The 15,506-nt window shown below is 42.5% G+C and overlaps 1 protein-coding gene across 1 annotated transcript in view; it reads right to left on the bottom strand.

Moving 5' to 3' along the window:
• Positions 1–3,727: 3,727 nt before the first annotated feature.
• The window catches only part of LOC147606638 (NAD(P)-binding Rossmann-fold superfamily protein), a 46,089-nt gene continuing 34,310 nt past the window's right edge, over positions 3,728–15,506 (bottom strand). The window contains exons 6-9 of the mRNA XM_086791665.1: positions 13,705–13,767; positions 13,408–13,581; positions 12,533–12,628; positions 3,728–4,116 (exon numbers count right to left, since the gene is read on the bottom strand). Of these exons, the coding sequence (XP_086647791.1) occupies positions 4,045–4,116; positions 12,533–12,628; positions 13,408–13,581; positions 13,705–13,767 (405 nt within the window). The 3' untranslated portion in view covers positions 3,728–4,044. The remainder of the gene's footprint in view (positions 4,117–12,532; positions 12,629–13,407; positions 13,582–13,704; positions 13,768–15,506) is intronic.

Raw genomic sequence — 15,506 nt, 5'->3', positions numbered from 1 at the left:
TCATTTTAGCTGGATGTGTACACTTTGGTTACGCATATGTACACTCTAGTTACGCATGTGGGCCTTTGTGAATAATATGGTCCTCTACATCTATTTTCCTTTGGCTAGATGTGTACACTCTGGTCATGCATGTGGGCCTTTATAAACATTCTCATCCTCAACATTTGTCTTATTAAGAATACTTGTGCACACTCTAATCACCTATGTGGCCTAGTTGTGAACACTGTAATCTTTTGGTATTAGAGATAATTCTGCACACTTTAGGCATGTATGTGGGCTAGTTATGAATACTCTAACTCTTGTCCCTTATGCTTGATACCTTTATCCGAAGTACATATTTGAGCCTTCATTTGTTCATTGTTTCTCACTAGAAGAAGTGCACAAATTCGGATCAAGGAAATCCTAAGTGCTTTGTTTGATAAAATGCCCCTCAGTTATCATGTTTTTCACCACATATGCATACATCTTAGAAAATGCCTACATTAGGTTAAATATTGCACATAGAAGTATAATGTTATGTTATATAATCCAATGTTTTGTTTTGAAATGCTTACTTTGCTATTGAAATTTGATATTAATTACGATTACAATTTTGATTTGACTTATTTATTTATTATGGTGTGTATTTGTAGATCATGGCATAGTCTTGAGTACTAAAGAAAGAGTTAAACAAGGTTAAAAGATGTCATTTAATAGAAACAATTATGTTATACTCAGCAAGCATGCCTGAAGAACTTTTGATGCCTTTCCCCATCAAAAGAATCTAGTTCCTTTGATTGAAGGCTTGGAATAAAAATCTTTTAAAGGTCTTTGTGAAAAGTGGCCCCAAGCTCTTAGACCAAACATCCCTTCTATTAGTGTGGAGTGCTTGAGACGCTTGGGACAACTTCATGTGGCTGCAAAGCACTACGATCCCAAGGTAAACAACCAATTTCATGTGGCTACAAAGCACTACGATTCCAAGGTTAAGAGCCAACTTGGGTTTAGAGAGAGAGTTGCTTTGACAATGAAATTGCACACAACTTTTAAAGCTAACTCCCCAAGTCTCCACGGTTGTGCCTCCTCTCAAGAGAGATGGATTCCTCACAAAAGAGATGCATCCAATGAACGCATTTCCCATCGTGGTATCAACCTATCATTATCTACAAGTACTTGAATGGAAATCTTGATACATGGTTATATTTGATGCATGTACATAGCAAATATCCCACACAAAAAGTCTTCCAATATATTCCAAGTGAGCTAAAGGATGCTTTTTTTCTATGTTATCATGTCCAAACATCTGTTGTTGACAATGTAAAGGTTCATGAAAAATGTGATATAAAAGAAATGCAAACAATGTTGACAATGTAAAGGTTGGTGAAAAATGTGATATAAAAGAGACGCATACAATGTTGACAATGTAAAGGTTGATGAAAATTGTGATATAAAAGAGATGCATACAATGAATGAGGCAACTCGACTACACATTTTCCATCACGACGCAAGGAGCGACCTATCATTATCTACAAGTATTTGAATGGATGTCATCTTGATAGGTTGTTACATTTGATGCATGCAAATGGAAAATATCCCACCTAGAGAATTCCAAGATATTCCAAGTGAGCTAAAGGATATTTATTTTCTATGTTATCATGTCAACATATATTGACAATGTAAAGGTTGATGATAAAAGTGATATTCCTTACTTGGTCCACAATATTTATAAGACTTGTTGATAAAGGGCTTTCTATTTATCATAAAAAAGACCCCAGGACCATGAAATCTATTTATAAGACTTGTAATAAAGGGCTTTCTATTTATCCTACAAAAAGATCCCAAGACCATGAAATTTTAGGATCCCTAGTTGGTGCCCAATGCTTTGGTGTAGCTATTTCTAGGATGAATACGCTTATTCTCTATTGTAATTTTGAGATCTATAATGATGCAATTTTGAAGCCTTTGAATCTTTGAAACTTTCAATGTCCAGTGAATTTTTGAAACTTTGCTTTCATTCAATGTCAAGTGTGAATCTATAAATCTTTCATATTAAGTGTGAGTCTTTGGATCTTTCAACGTAGTTGCCGATAATGTTATGGTATCTTTGAAATGCATAATAGCTTGAAATTATTATGTGCACTGAATTTGTAACACATTAATATATGATGTTCATAATTTGTCACCTCTCTAATATTATTCTTGTTTGAAATATATACATCGTGAACATATTGATATCTGATGTTCATAATCTATCACACCTCTTATATTATTCTTGTTTGAAATATGCATGTAGTGACAATATGGCACAAGACCAAGCAAAATGTAGGAGTATCACTACTAGTGCCATCACCACAAGCCAAATACATGGATATTACACATAGGAGGGCCCACTAAGGGAAGAGAAGAACCTTCATCCAAATGATTTTATTTGTGACATATTGCAAGTCTTTGGAGGCATAGGCAAGCTACCTATTTCATAGAGAGTTCTCCTGAAGTAATAATACAACTTGAGGCACGGATTAGTGAACCTGAATAGCATCAACTTGAAAGCTTAGGGCTGCTTTCAGACAGGTCTAATTAACATTAATGACAATATAGAAAATGCATCTCAAAATCCTATTAAATCTCAAGCACCAGTAGAGAATGTAACCAAGTAATAGACAACCAAATGTAATCTTTTTAACATGTGACCTTCCAAAGATACCATGATCTTTTGGCATTATACTCATGATGTAATTTCTTTGACATCACACTCATGATGTAAGAATATTTTTCATCTAATACTATTTTTAACATGATATTTTTGGTGTAACTAATTTCCATAAAGTGTTATATTCATTGTCAAGTCTATTATCAACTCTCTGTCCATAAATAAAAATACAAATACAAAGACATTTATAGTCTGAACTACAATTTGAAACGTTCTAATGAACTTTAATACAAACATTATTCTTCAACTAGTATAAGCACCAAGCTGTTAGCTTCTTCCATCTCATATGAATTTGAAGTTATTTCCCACTCATCCTCATTTTTCTTTGCCTCTACCTTCTGCTACTACATTGTGTATCCATCTAGAAGACATGCATATCATTCTCATATTACAAAAAACATGGACAAAATCTAAGCTCTGAAACACATTCTATAACTCTAAAAACATAATAATACCAACTTTGAAAGTTCAATTATTGCAAAGTTAAAAGCTCTCACATCAAAATAATTATGCACACATAATATACAATGAAAAACACAACTACTTTCTTTGATACAATATAAAAACATTTTTATCTATTAAAAACATTATAACTTGATGAAATATTAATATACTTCAATTTCGGTTTACTAGCTACGGACTGTTAAATCATCTTGGAATCTTCTACATATTATTCCTTACACTGCAAAGAAGCTTATCACACTTGGGGAAATTGAACATTTTAGCCTAGTGAACATTGGGAAATGTGGCTGGGACACCCTAATACACAAGAGGCTCAACAGTAATGATCTGAAGAACTTGTTCATTTGATAGACAACTATCATCACATGTATGCAGCTTGGTTTCATACATCTTACATACTTGGCAACAATGGCCCCCTTCCAGCATGAACTTCAAAGGCTGGTACTGCCATGTTGGCCTCTGAATCACATAAGGTCCTAAACTACTACACCTTCCAACAAGACAAGCAACAACGCCAGCACACTCCTCTTCAAAAAATCAGGTGGAAGGATCATGGTCATTCAAAGACATGTGCTGGAATTCCAAGCTGAATCTTTCTATTCAATTTATTTGACTGTAAAAATATATATAGCAGACAATCATAACAAGACAGATGCTGTGGCTCAACTATTAGGGACTTAGTTTAAATAAATTATCAGACAAATGCTATTTTACTTTGAAAGACTGCAAAGTTGTGAGAACTATTTGCTTATAGGTCGGCAGGTTCTATCCTTGCCTGCCAATCTTGCACGTTGATTCACAACACAACTTGGTTTCATTTGGTGCATATGCGGTGCCATTAGCAATGGGCAGCTTAGCACAAAAAGTCACTTCCTACACCCATCCCAACACCATCAACCAGAGCCGCCATTTAATGATTCAAAAAGTGCATTCCAATCATCTACTGAGTTTTCTCCATTTGCAACCTGTGAATTGTGAGCAGCCAGCTAAGGTTTCTCTCTCGGTTTCTCTCTCTCTCTCTCTCTCTCTCTCTCTCTTCGTGCACCAGGTGGACTCTTCGGAGACATATGCACTACTATTGGGGTCAAACAGCGTTGCCCACTCTCTCCTAGACTCTTTGGTCTATACATTGATGAGATAGAGGCCTATATGGACACCTTTGGAGGCCAAGGCTCACCATTCGCTCATGTAGTGGTGCCCATATTGCTGTATGCAGATGGCATTGTCTTTTAAGCCGACGAAAACCCAGTGGAAGATGAGGTGCACTACATGCTTAGCTGCCTGGCCTACCATAAGATAGAGGGGGGGGGGGGGGGGGGGGGGGGGGGGGAGGGGGAGGGGAAATCATCTTCCATGAGGGATTTGGTCCACCCGCACAGGTGATGCAGTTTGATGAGCAGAGATGCCTGGGCATGTACTTTCTGGAGTTCAGACGTCATTACTGAGATGGCATACTGAGAGGAAGACCCAACACATGAGGGTCATTACACATTTCTTCAGTCGACATGCATCCACATCAGAGCCCACTTCCCACACTAGCGGTCCAACCCTCTGCCCTAGAGAGGTCCTCAGTGATAGAGCTCAAACTATTTTGTAGGCCATAAGCCCCCGACCCAGAGCATCACAACCCTCCACTGGACAGATACGGATCCAGGAGGTTCTTTGACACCATGACATGCTTCCATCACAGACGCTAGATATTCTCTCGGCCATCAGATCTAAGGAGGGCATCATTATTAGTCGATAATGGCTAGTTTCACCCGTACAGGGTTGCATGTTGATATCACATCTGTATACACTAGTGAGAGACGTTTTACACTAGCGGTCTGGCCCTCCGTCCTAGATGTACTCAATGATGGAGCTCGATCTACTTTTGTGGGCCAGATGTCCCCAACCCAGAGCATCACAACCCTCCACCAGACGCAGATCCAGGAAGTTCTTTAACACCATGACATGATTCCATCACATATTCTCTCGGTCATCAGATCCGTATTGGCTAAGGAGGGCATCATAGCTAGTTTCTCCCATACAGGATAACTCTTCCTTTTCTCTCAGTTACTTTTTCCATGGCTCAGTATATCCATGGTATCATTGTATCTCATAGACCCTTGTAGACATTAATCTCTCTCTCTCTCTCTCTCTCTCTCTCTCTCTCTGTGTGCACAAATGATCACTCGCTAGGGTGATCCCTCGGCCTCTAGTACTGCTCCCTGCTCCATAAATCTTGGCCATGGCATGGCCAATCATGATGGTCTGATATTACTAGGGTCCATGATGCAGCCTCTTGCCTTAGAGATTGGGGCAATGGTGTTAGTGGTCTAGGAAGGGGTGAAGCCTTTGCACAAAACCCTTTTAAAGATCTGCACAAGGAGAGAGGCCAAGATGCCACATCCATGTGCGAAATCCTTCATGTGGAGGTCCTCGTGATCCTAGGCTCTACCATTTTGCAACTTCAAGAGGGCTTTGATAACATTGGTTGTGGTAAAAAGACTAGAGAATGTGGGTCATGGTGTGTGGGATAACTCAGGTGCAGGCCGATGTAGGACATCTTATAGAGAGCATACATAATATTCTCATATAAGAGGATTAGTTCTCAAGAAGGCGCCAAGACTCCAAGTTGTCCTCATTTTTTTTTTTAATCGATATAACTCATCTTCATGTTTAGCCAAAAAGCTCGCTTCTTTTGGCAGGTGAGGCCCTGGCAGATCTTTGGATTTGGCATGCAGAGATCTGTTCACACTCCTTTTCCTAGAGGGACTTGTCATCATACCATCCATTTTGAGGCTGTATCCACGAAAGGTTTGGCGGTGGAGCAAACAGTCTGACGCAAGCTGGCTTGGGTGGACTCCTTAATGATAGAGGTAAGCTGTGAAGTGATGGCGATGAAAGCTCTAGGCTGGCTGTGTAGATATGTGTGTGTGTGTGTGTGTGTGTGTGTGTGTGTGTGTGAGAGAGAGAGAGAGAGAGAGAGCAGTTTTGGACTGATATTATTGCGTCCCTTCCAAACTTGGATTCTTGGATTATTGGAGGAGATTTCAATAATCTTGAATCTCAGGAGACTTGAGGGTACAGATCTACATGGAGGGAGCCAAGAAATGGATTCTTTTGTTGGGATTGCAGCGTTTGAGCAGGAAGGTTGGGATCAATTGATGTTCTCGGCACATTGTTTGGATAGTTGGCATGAGACCTCCTTTCATGGGCTTTCTGGCAGTCTAGCTTTCTCTTGGGACTTTAGGCGGTAGGGCAACAGGCAGCTAGAGAGATTGGAGAGAGAACCTAATTGTGCGTGAGTCTATCACACATACTCATCATCATGAGTTCACTTAGGTATCTGCATAGAGGGAGCCAGGCAATGGATTCTTTTGTTGGGATTGCTTGGATAGTTGGCATGAGACCTCCTTTCACAGGCTTTCTGGCAGTCTAGCCTTCTCTTGGGGCTTTACGCGGCAGGGCGGCTAGAGAGATTGGACAAATAACCTAATTGTACTCCACTCTATTACACACTCATCATGAGTTCACTTTAGTATCCCCCACCTTAGATCATGTTAATTGTGTTGTCATTAGTGTCGGATTAGGCTTGATTAAGTAGAGATGTTTGTCTTTAGGAGAGCTCAATCCATGATTCTCAACATGGTATCAAAGCCTAGGTATAGATCCCCTAGCTTAGTTTTCGTTCATAGCTTTAGGAAGATTAGATTAAATTTTCTCCTTCTCATCAATTAGGGTTTGTGTTACTATTTTTTTTTGCCATTAGGACTTTATTAGCGTCGTAGTACAAAGCTCACAATAGTGTCTCCAAGTAGCTAGCTCTTAAAGCAATCAACTAGTTATCTTAGTAGACGTGAGAAGGCAAAGAGGAGGAAGATAACAGTCAACACTGTGGGTAGTAGATTGAGCAGGAACATCATCAAATGCCTATCCAACTTGGCCAACATAAGCCTTGAGAAGCAAGGCCACATAGCAACGTGGCAGCCAAGCGAGCAAAGAAAACATTGCATAGCTATGTGGTTGTTGTTGGGCAGAGCAAGCAGCGTAAGAGACAAAGAGCCTGCACAGCTCACAAGATCAATACAGAGGAGATTAGCATTGTGAACCGCAACGTAAACCAACAGGTGGCAGTCGCAGCAATGCAGGCAGCCGTCATTGTTAGCTTGAGCAGAACAAACAGTGAGATCTTAGCAGCAGGCCGCCCCGCCATCGCCAAAGTCGTCGGCCGCAAGCGCTGGTGAGGAAGTCAGCAGCTCGTCCAAGGAGTGGCATGAGCATTGTCAGTTGTAGAGGAATATCTACCTTCTCCATTGTGCTGGAGAAGAGAGCTTGAGACTGCGAGAGACAGCCACCCAACGAACACACGCCACAAGGTTAAAGAGATAAGGTTGTAATTTAAAAGAAAGAAAGAAAAAACTTTGTTTTATTTTTTTTGAAAATTCTAGTGTAAGGTCATAAAGGGTGTTCACATGGGGAGGCTTCCGAGGCATAACAACAACATTATAAGGATATTTATCTTGTGGTCTTCATCAAACACTTCTACATCTACACCAACATAGCCATCGGCAACCTGACTTGAATCAAAAATTTCTTTTGATAAAACCTTTGTAAAAGTGGCCAAACAAGCACGCTAGTGTATGTGAAAATGAAGAGTAAATCCTTTGTAAAAACGCTGCAACCAAATGAGTATGCAAGCGTAGGTGTGCACAAGCAAAGACCAAAGAGTCAACAAGAAGAAGAAGACGTCATCGACAAAAAGAAAAGAAGTAGAGTCAAGGTCATAGCAACCAAGAGGCTACCACAACATCGACATCAACATGAGCAACAAAGGAGCTACCAACCACTACCCTAACCTAAGTCATATGTTGTAAAGCCACCAAATGAGTATTGAGAACACTCGACCACCAGAGAGTAGCCAAAGTGGCACCCTAGGGAAGTGAAAATCAACCCAACCATCTCTAAAAGTAACCTCTGAGCTAGAGAGTAACCAAGCCAAAGAGCCTCTAAGTTATCCAGCCAAGTTAGGAATGAGGGGAGGGGGGTGAAAATATGTTATAACCACCTTGAGTAGCCAAAGATTTAGCACCAAGGAAGGGTGTTGAGAAATGTGGTGCCAAAGAGCACAAGCAAGAGATAGGGAGTGAGTTGAGTAAGCCAAACAAGAGCAAGTCTAACATGAAGACACATGAGCAAAGGAGATTATCCCACATATGTACAAGCCCAAGGGTGTATCTCCTCATATAAAAGGGGACCATTTCAAGCAATGGAACATATCACTTGCACACATCTGAAGCCTCTTTATGAGTACAAGTCTTAATCTTGTAACCTAATTGTGCTTGAGTCTATTACACATACTCATCATCATGAGGTCACTTAGATATCACCCACCTTAGATTAATCATGTTAATTGTATTGTCATTAGTGTAAGATTAGGCTTGATTAAGTACCTGTTTGTCATTAGGAGAGCTCGATCCACGATTCTCAACAGATCTAAGTTCCAATTTCACTCTCCTCCTTCATTCTGGGTCCGCAAGGAGCATCGAATGAACAAAGAGTTTTTCAGGACGCGTGGACCACGACCTTGTCAACATCAGCTTATGGCTTTGAGAGATTGTCAGGGCTCCGTCCGTACAGCACCAGATGAGGTTTTGGAGGTGGCCACTAAGTTCTACTCTACCTTGTTCTCTATTGAGGCAGATTCTCCACACGTCGAATTTGCTAGACAGAGTCTGGAGTTGCACTCCCAAGGTGGTCACAGACGAGATGGGTAAGCATTTGATGGCCCCTTTCACAGCTACTTTTGTATCACAAAGTGCACACACTTGTCCAAGTGAGGATGGTATCTCTCGAGCCTTCTTTCTCTCCTTTTGGGAGTGGCTCGAGAACCCTCTTCTTTTGTCCTTTCAGAGGATTTTCTACTCTGACAGGATGCCACAGAGTGTGATATCCGGCTTGATTTGTCTCCTTCTTAAAGGGGGTGACAAGCTGGAATTGCGACAGTGAAGACCGATCACTTTATTGTCTCCTATAAGGGGTTGGCAAAGTTGATTTGCAGCAGACTTCGCTCATTCCTCCCAGAGCTTATTCATGACACTCAGACACGCTTTGTCCAAGATAGGAGCGTCTTGGACAATATCTTCACCTCCTTTGAGACTGCATAGTGGGCTCAGCAGAGCAAGCAACCTCTGGCCATTTTATTGTTGGATTTCGAGAAAGCATGTGACAGAGTCGACTGGTCTTTCTTGGAGGAAACTCTTAGTAGGCTTGGCTTTCCGCAAGAGTGGATTATGGGGGTGTCCGGCCTTTATTGTTGTACCAGCAGTAGAGTGATTATTGGAGGCCATATGGGTGATTCTTTTCACTTGCAGTGGTCTATGAGACTGGGATGTCCTCTTGATCCTTATTTGTTTTTGTTCTTTGCCAAGGCCATGTCTTATTTTCTTTGAGACGGCACTACAGGGATTCATGGCCTAAGGTTACCTTTGGATTTACCTAAGGATCTCCTTGATGCAAAGTATACCAATGATACAACTCTGTATGTAGAGAATAATGCCCAGGTCTTGGAGCATTTACGAGTTGTTCTTGATATTTTTTGCTTGGCAGCAAGAGCAAAGGTAAACCGGAACAAGTCTTTGGGTTTCTTGACCGATCCTCTAGCTTCTCCTACTTGGGGTTACCAGTGGGATTTACTTGGATTGGTTGCGGGCACACTGCTCGATATTTAGGTTTCTAGGTAGGCCTTGACGTATCGGCAACCCAGTAGTTTGTTCCAGTGATCTCCTCTATCAGGAGAAAGTTGGCTTTTTGGAGTTTAGCTAGACTTTCTTTGGCTGGCTGGGCCTTGGTAGTTAATCAGGTTCTCTTGGCCATGGCTTGATATGTCGCTTCTTGTTGGTGCCTTTCATGCTCTCCCATCTCTCAACTTCAATGGTTGATCCGAAATTATTTGTGGGTTGGCTCAGATGGCAGTTCGGATACGAGAGCTAGAGTGGCTTGGGATACAGTTCTTCTACCGACACATGATGGGGGTTCAGGCATCATAGACCCTGAGACATGGAGCAAGGCTTTACTCGCGAAATTCATGGTTTGAGGGCTCACTCTAGGAGATCACACCTGGAAGATCTTACTTCAGGATGGTGTGCGTCATTGTCACCCTCGCCTTGGTGGAGATTGGAGGCCTTCGATCATATGGATTTTCAATGTTGTCAGCTATCAACCGCCTTGTTCAGCCTTTCTTCGTAGTTTATTGCGTGTTTGGCATTCTCTCACACGATGCCTCATTCACCCAGAGCCCACTCTTACAAAGGAGATTGAGCGACAGCCTATCCTATGGAATCCCCACATCAGAGACGCTTCCGGACACATGATTGGTGAGCGATCTTACGTCTCTTGGGCTCATTGGGATGCAGGTCCTACTCGCTCTGTGCAGACTTGGAGGTCTGCATTCAGTGAAATAGCCGACCCTGATCTTGCCCAACACGTTGGAGGAGGTCTCACTTCCGTGCATGCTTGACGCATCGAGATTGACGAGGCTATTTGTTTACACTGGCTGTTCAAATTGGATCATCACTTTGAGGGGGATTCCGAGCCCTTATGACAGGCCAAATTCTCACTTACAGAAGTTCCTCTCATGGTTACCAGAGGAGTTGTTGGTTATGGCACCTCCCTCTTACTTCCGAGTGGGTGACAGAGGCCAGTTACACAGGATTGATCATCCAGTCCCAGAGATTGATACTCTTAGATGGCAGCGGATTAGGGTGGTTGCCTCTCGCGGCACAGGGTGGTTTATTGACCCTGTGTTGAATGATTCCAGTTTATGTGAGTACAGACTGTGGATGTGGGAGAACCGACCTTTTGCAGACTTAGATTGGGATCCAGGTGAGTCCAGCATACTATGAGATTAGAGGCCGCTTTCATTGCCTATTAAGAGAGGGATTGGGTCCTCTTCATCAAGTCATTGTAATAAAAGAAGCAAAGGTGTACTGCACTCTTTCTGCATAAGATACAGAGACAGAGAGTAACTTGTGTAGGAACAAAGTAGGCAAGAAGAACAGAGTGCCACACACATTACATCTTTCTTCCAGATCATTGGAAAGCTACAAGCCTGAGAGCAAGATGACAAGGAGCAAACACAAATGCACGAGATCAGGGCACGCATAGAGAGCTTGCAGCCACAATGAATTTCCATCATGACGTTCAAACACCTGAGGATGTTAGATGACCTAGGACATTGACACCCAGAACACCCAAAGCTCAGCACCCCTCATGTAACGCCACACCTGGAAACACTCCTCTAGTATAGAAGACCATATTATGGCAATCCAGATCCCCATAGTGTCCATCACCGAAAGAGGTCTTGAGACAGCTCTCAAACCATATATTGGTATATCATGCCTTCATTGCCCATCAGTGTCTTTTAGGCATACCTCACAGTTTCCATCTAGTTTCATTTTCATTATGCTTTGTTAAGGTTATAGGGGATACCCTATGCATCAACCACCATGGAACTCACAATTGTACCATCATTGGTCTCATGGGCCGTTACATCCCTTTGTAGACGTTTTTAAACCTTTCTTTCTTTCTTTTTTGGGTATGCAGTGCTTCCAAGCACACTTCCAACAACTACAAAGGAAGTCCCTTCTCTTTAAGATTGACACAGGGTAGCGAATGACTCTCGTGGCTGGCCTTATCCTCATCCCCACGAATCTTGCCTTAAAACGGGTAGGCAATTCTTGGTATGCCAATGCAACAAGGTGGATGAGGGCACAAACTCTCACTACATATGCTCTTCCACCATTTTGGTACCTTGGACCGGCTCATGCATTATCGCGGCAGAACTAAATAAAGTTATTCGAGATGACATTTGGTAAAAATTGAACCATCACACGCATGGATATAGCAGAAGAGGTATTACTGTCAAGGATGAGCCTGTACCAACAATCAGTTTGATGGCCAACCAGGCTAGTCAGCACATTTGATTGCCCTTAAGAGCTTTAGATAGCCACCTTGTCTTCCTACTTTCTGTCATCACTCCTTCCTCCACTACAATTAGAAAAAATGGCCCGCCTTTTCATGGATCTACTACCCACCTTCAGCTTCACTAGTCCCCTTCCATCTTCAATTCTTAGCTCTCTCTTGCATTCACCAATTTACAGTATTCTTAACTTATCTAAGTAGTGCACCTATAATTGTGATTGTTGCATTATACACCATTCACACTTTCATGCGAAACTCTAATTCACACCTCATGACTCCCTCTGTGCAGCTTTTTGTAAGCTGCAAACTCCAGGAGGCATTGTATCCCTAGAAACCCTGCTCACAGGTACTCATCAGAAGAAACCAAGCAATCATGCACAAACCATGGTTTGGAAGCTTTATAAAATGATTACCTACCTCAAAAAGTAGAGCTTGCTTAGGAGGGAATTCCAGAGCCTTCACGCAGATCATAGCAGCATCTTCTCTACTTATCACACCTTTCCGTGCACTTCCCTGCATGATCAAGGCATCAAAATGGAGGTTTGGGGAGAGAGAGAAATAAAGAAAGAAAGAAAGTTATATTGTCTTTAAAAGACCCACAGGGTCTATGAGACCGAAATGATGTGTATATGCATATAGTGTCCATGAAATCTCGTTATGGATGAAATAAGAAAAAGCAACAGTAAACTAAAACTGAAAACTGAAAGCTAAGACCTCAAACTCTGAGATTATACAAGATGAAAAATCTAGATCCTACTATGCCAGGTATAGGGTACAATAAGTAATGGGATATGGGAGAGCTAAATAAAAACAGTCAATCAACCCCGTATGTCGGGCAAGGGCCAATCGAGGATGTCCATCATGGGTGATACAAGAGGGCTAGAGATGTCGATAGTCTACTGTGAGGATGAAGCTGCTCGATGGTGGGCCAGGATATCCTGAATCCGGGGCTTATGAACTGGGGGTGTGTCGGGGTCTGACGGCGCCTAGCAGTGTGCTTGGAGGTTTGGAGAGAGAGAGAGAGAGAGAAGGGGAGGGGGGGGGGATGGGGGGTGTTGGTGGGTGGACAAGCATCAAAAAACATCTTCTCATATGACAAACTTGTGATGCACAAAACCTGAGCATGTAATCAACATTGTTATTCCATGATTCATTTACTCATGGTTCATTGTAACTTTTGGTCTCATAGACCCTTGCGGTCTTTTGCAGACGATAATCTCTCTCTCTCTCTCTCTCTCTCTCTCTCTCTCTCTCTCACACACGCGCGCACGCGCGCAGTTGTTGCCTTATACCTCTTCAAATATGAAACCCTTTTGACCTCCTGGTTGATCTTGCAATGCTGCAGACCTTACTATTGTACAAGGAATACCAAGATCCCTTATGACTGCCTCATCTTCTTCAGCCTGCCGCCTGGCATTTGCATTTACCAGTGCAGCCAAACCTCCAACATTGCTATAAGCAGCAAACTGTACATTTATTAGCACAAGCATACATGCATAAATTTTGGCAGCTGGCACAGTCAAAAGACTTTCCTAGCCCGAAATCAAGATACAAAGACTTTTCTTAGATAACAAGGAGATTTGAGAAACCTGAGATAAGAAAACAATGTGCTCTATTCCTGTCATGATCTCTTTGTCAGCAAGAGCCCCCACCTGAGAGATACAGTGTGAACAACAGCTGGGCTTAAGGTAAGTTGCCTTTCAAAACAGGTGTGAAAATCATCCCTTGTAAGTGCATGCTTCAATGACATATTAAGCTCCTAAACCAGACGAAAACAGTCCTTGATCATCTTCTAAAAGCACCCTCACCGCATGTAGCTTTCAAAGACAATTGAATAACCCATGCGGCTTCCCTTATTGATGCACAAAGTCTTTACCTAAACATGAACACCTGCAAGCTTTAGCACTATTATGATCACTAGCTTTGAAAAGAAGGCCCCAATTTTTATTTCCAAAGAGCTCAAACGCATGCACAGACTTGTACATTTATACATCTTCCTTTACCCCCCTGCGTATTTTTTTCAAACATAGACTTAACTTTGCAAACAACACAACATAAAAAGGAGTACACTACAAGCCTATCAAGTGCACATCCCATACGTGGATATTCCACCTGGACATGACTACCTAAGGCCAGACTCTGACACACCTCACCCTATGGTACATGCGGACAGCCTGTAAGGCAGGTCGGGCAGCAAGAACACATGCGCGCAAGTCTGTGGGCTGCATAAGCCTTAAGGATAGGCACAGGTGCCACCTGGTCGGCAGCAATAAAAGCTGGTCGTGAAAAATAAATGCAGGCCCATAGTAGTTTCTACTGGCTGACTAGCACATTGGTGCATATATTTATGTGCATAAGGAAATCGTCATGATCATCTGCATCTCTCCCTCCAGCAACTGGGGCCTAGAGTGTTTCTCTGGCGTTAAGGGTTGGCCAACACTTCTTTCTTGTACACAATACAAAACCGTAGTTCTAGGACTCTCGTGTGTGGTGTGTGTGCTTGATTCCACTGCACTCTACTCTCGAACCCTATCACATAGACACGAGTGTTCTACAAATGGTATCAAAGCCTAGGGAATTGCCAAAGTTTCTCTTTTCATCACCCATGTGCATAGACTGCCTGGGTAGAGAGAGCCCTAGTCTCCAAGAGTGCAAAAGACGGGGTTGGAAAAAGTCACTATTTGGATTCTTTCTCCTATTGCCGGAGTATTGTTGCTTCCCTGCCCCACAGTATCCCACCCATCCTTCCTCAGTGTGAAGGATTGCAACCCTCGCAGAAGAATCGGCACTCTTCTCGGTATTCTGCTTAGGACATGTTCTCCAATAGTAGCCTTTCTTGCCACAATCGTTGCAGGTGCGCTCGGCCTTCAGTTTCTCACGGTTTGAATCAGGCTTCTTCTCAGAAGACTTCTCCGATGAAGACTTCCCTTTGCCCTTATTGTTGTTATTACAGCCTTTCGACCGCTAGCCAGTCAAGGCCTCTGAACCTCCACCCTGTGGAGGGTTCGTAAAATGCTCTTCTTGGTCCAAGACCATAGACACAAGCTCCTCCCACGTGATGGTATTAAGCTTGCCACTGGTGACCAAAGAGGAGTATAGTGCTGAGTGCTGAGAGGGAAAATGAGACAACAACGTGATGGCCATGTCCTCAAAAGATATCTCTTTCCCAGCTTGAAGAACCTCTTGCTGAAGAGCCTACAACTTGATGATGTGCTCTCGCATCGTCGAAGACTTTGCAGGATTCATCACCCGCATCTACACTTCCAAGGAGATTTGCTTCATGGGTGATACCCTATTATACAGAGAAGCCAAATGCTGCCAAATCCCTCTGGCCAGCGTCATATGCTTTATATGATTAATCACCTGTGGTGTGCAATTAAGGAAGATGAAA

This window comes from Cibotium barometz, chromosome 57 (genome assembly GCF_041138505.1).
Source record: "Cibotium barometz isolate CiBa-2024 chromosome 57, ASM4113850v1, whole genome shotgun sequence".
In the NCBI taxonomy this organism is placed as follows: domain Eukaryota; kingdom Viridiplantae; phylum Streptophyta; class Polypodiopsida; order Cyatheales; family Cibotiaceae; genus Cibotium; species Cibotium barometz.
The sequence above is the reverse complement of the archived record's forward strand: the minus strand, read 5'-3'. Positions and strand labels throughout refer to the sequence as shown.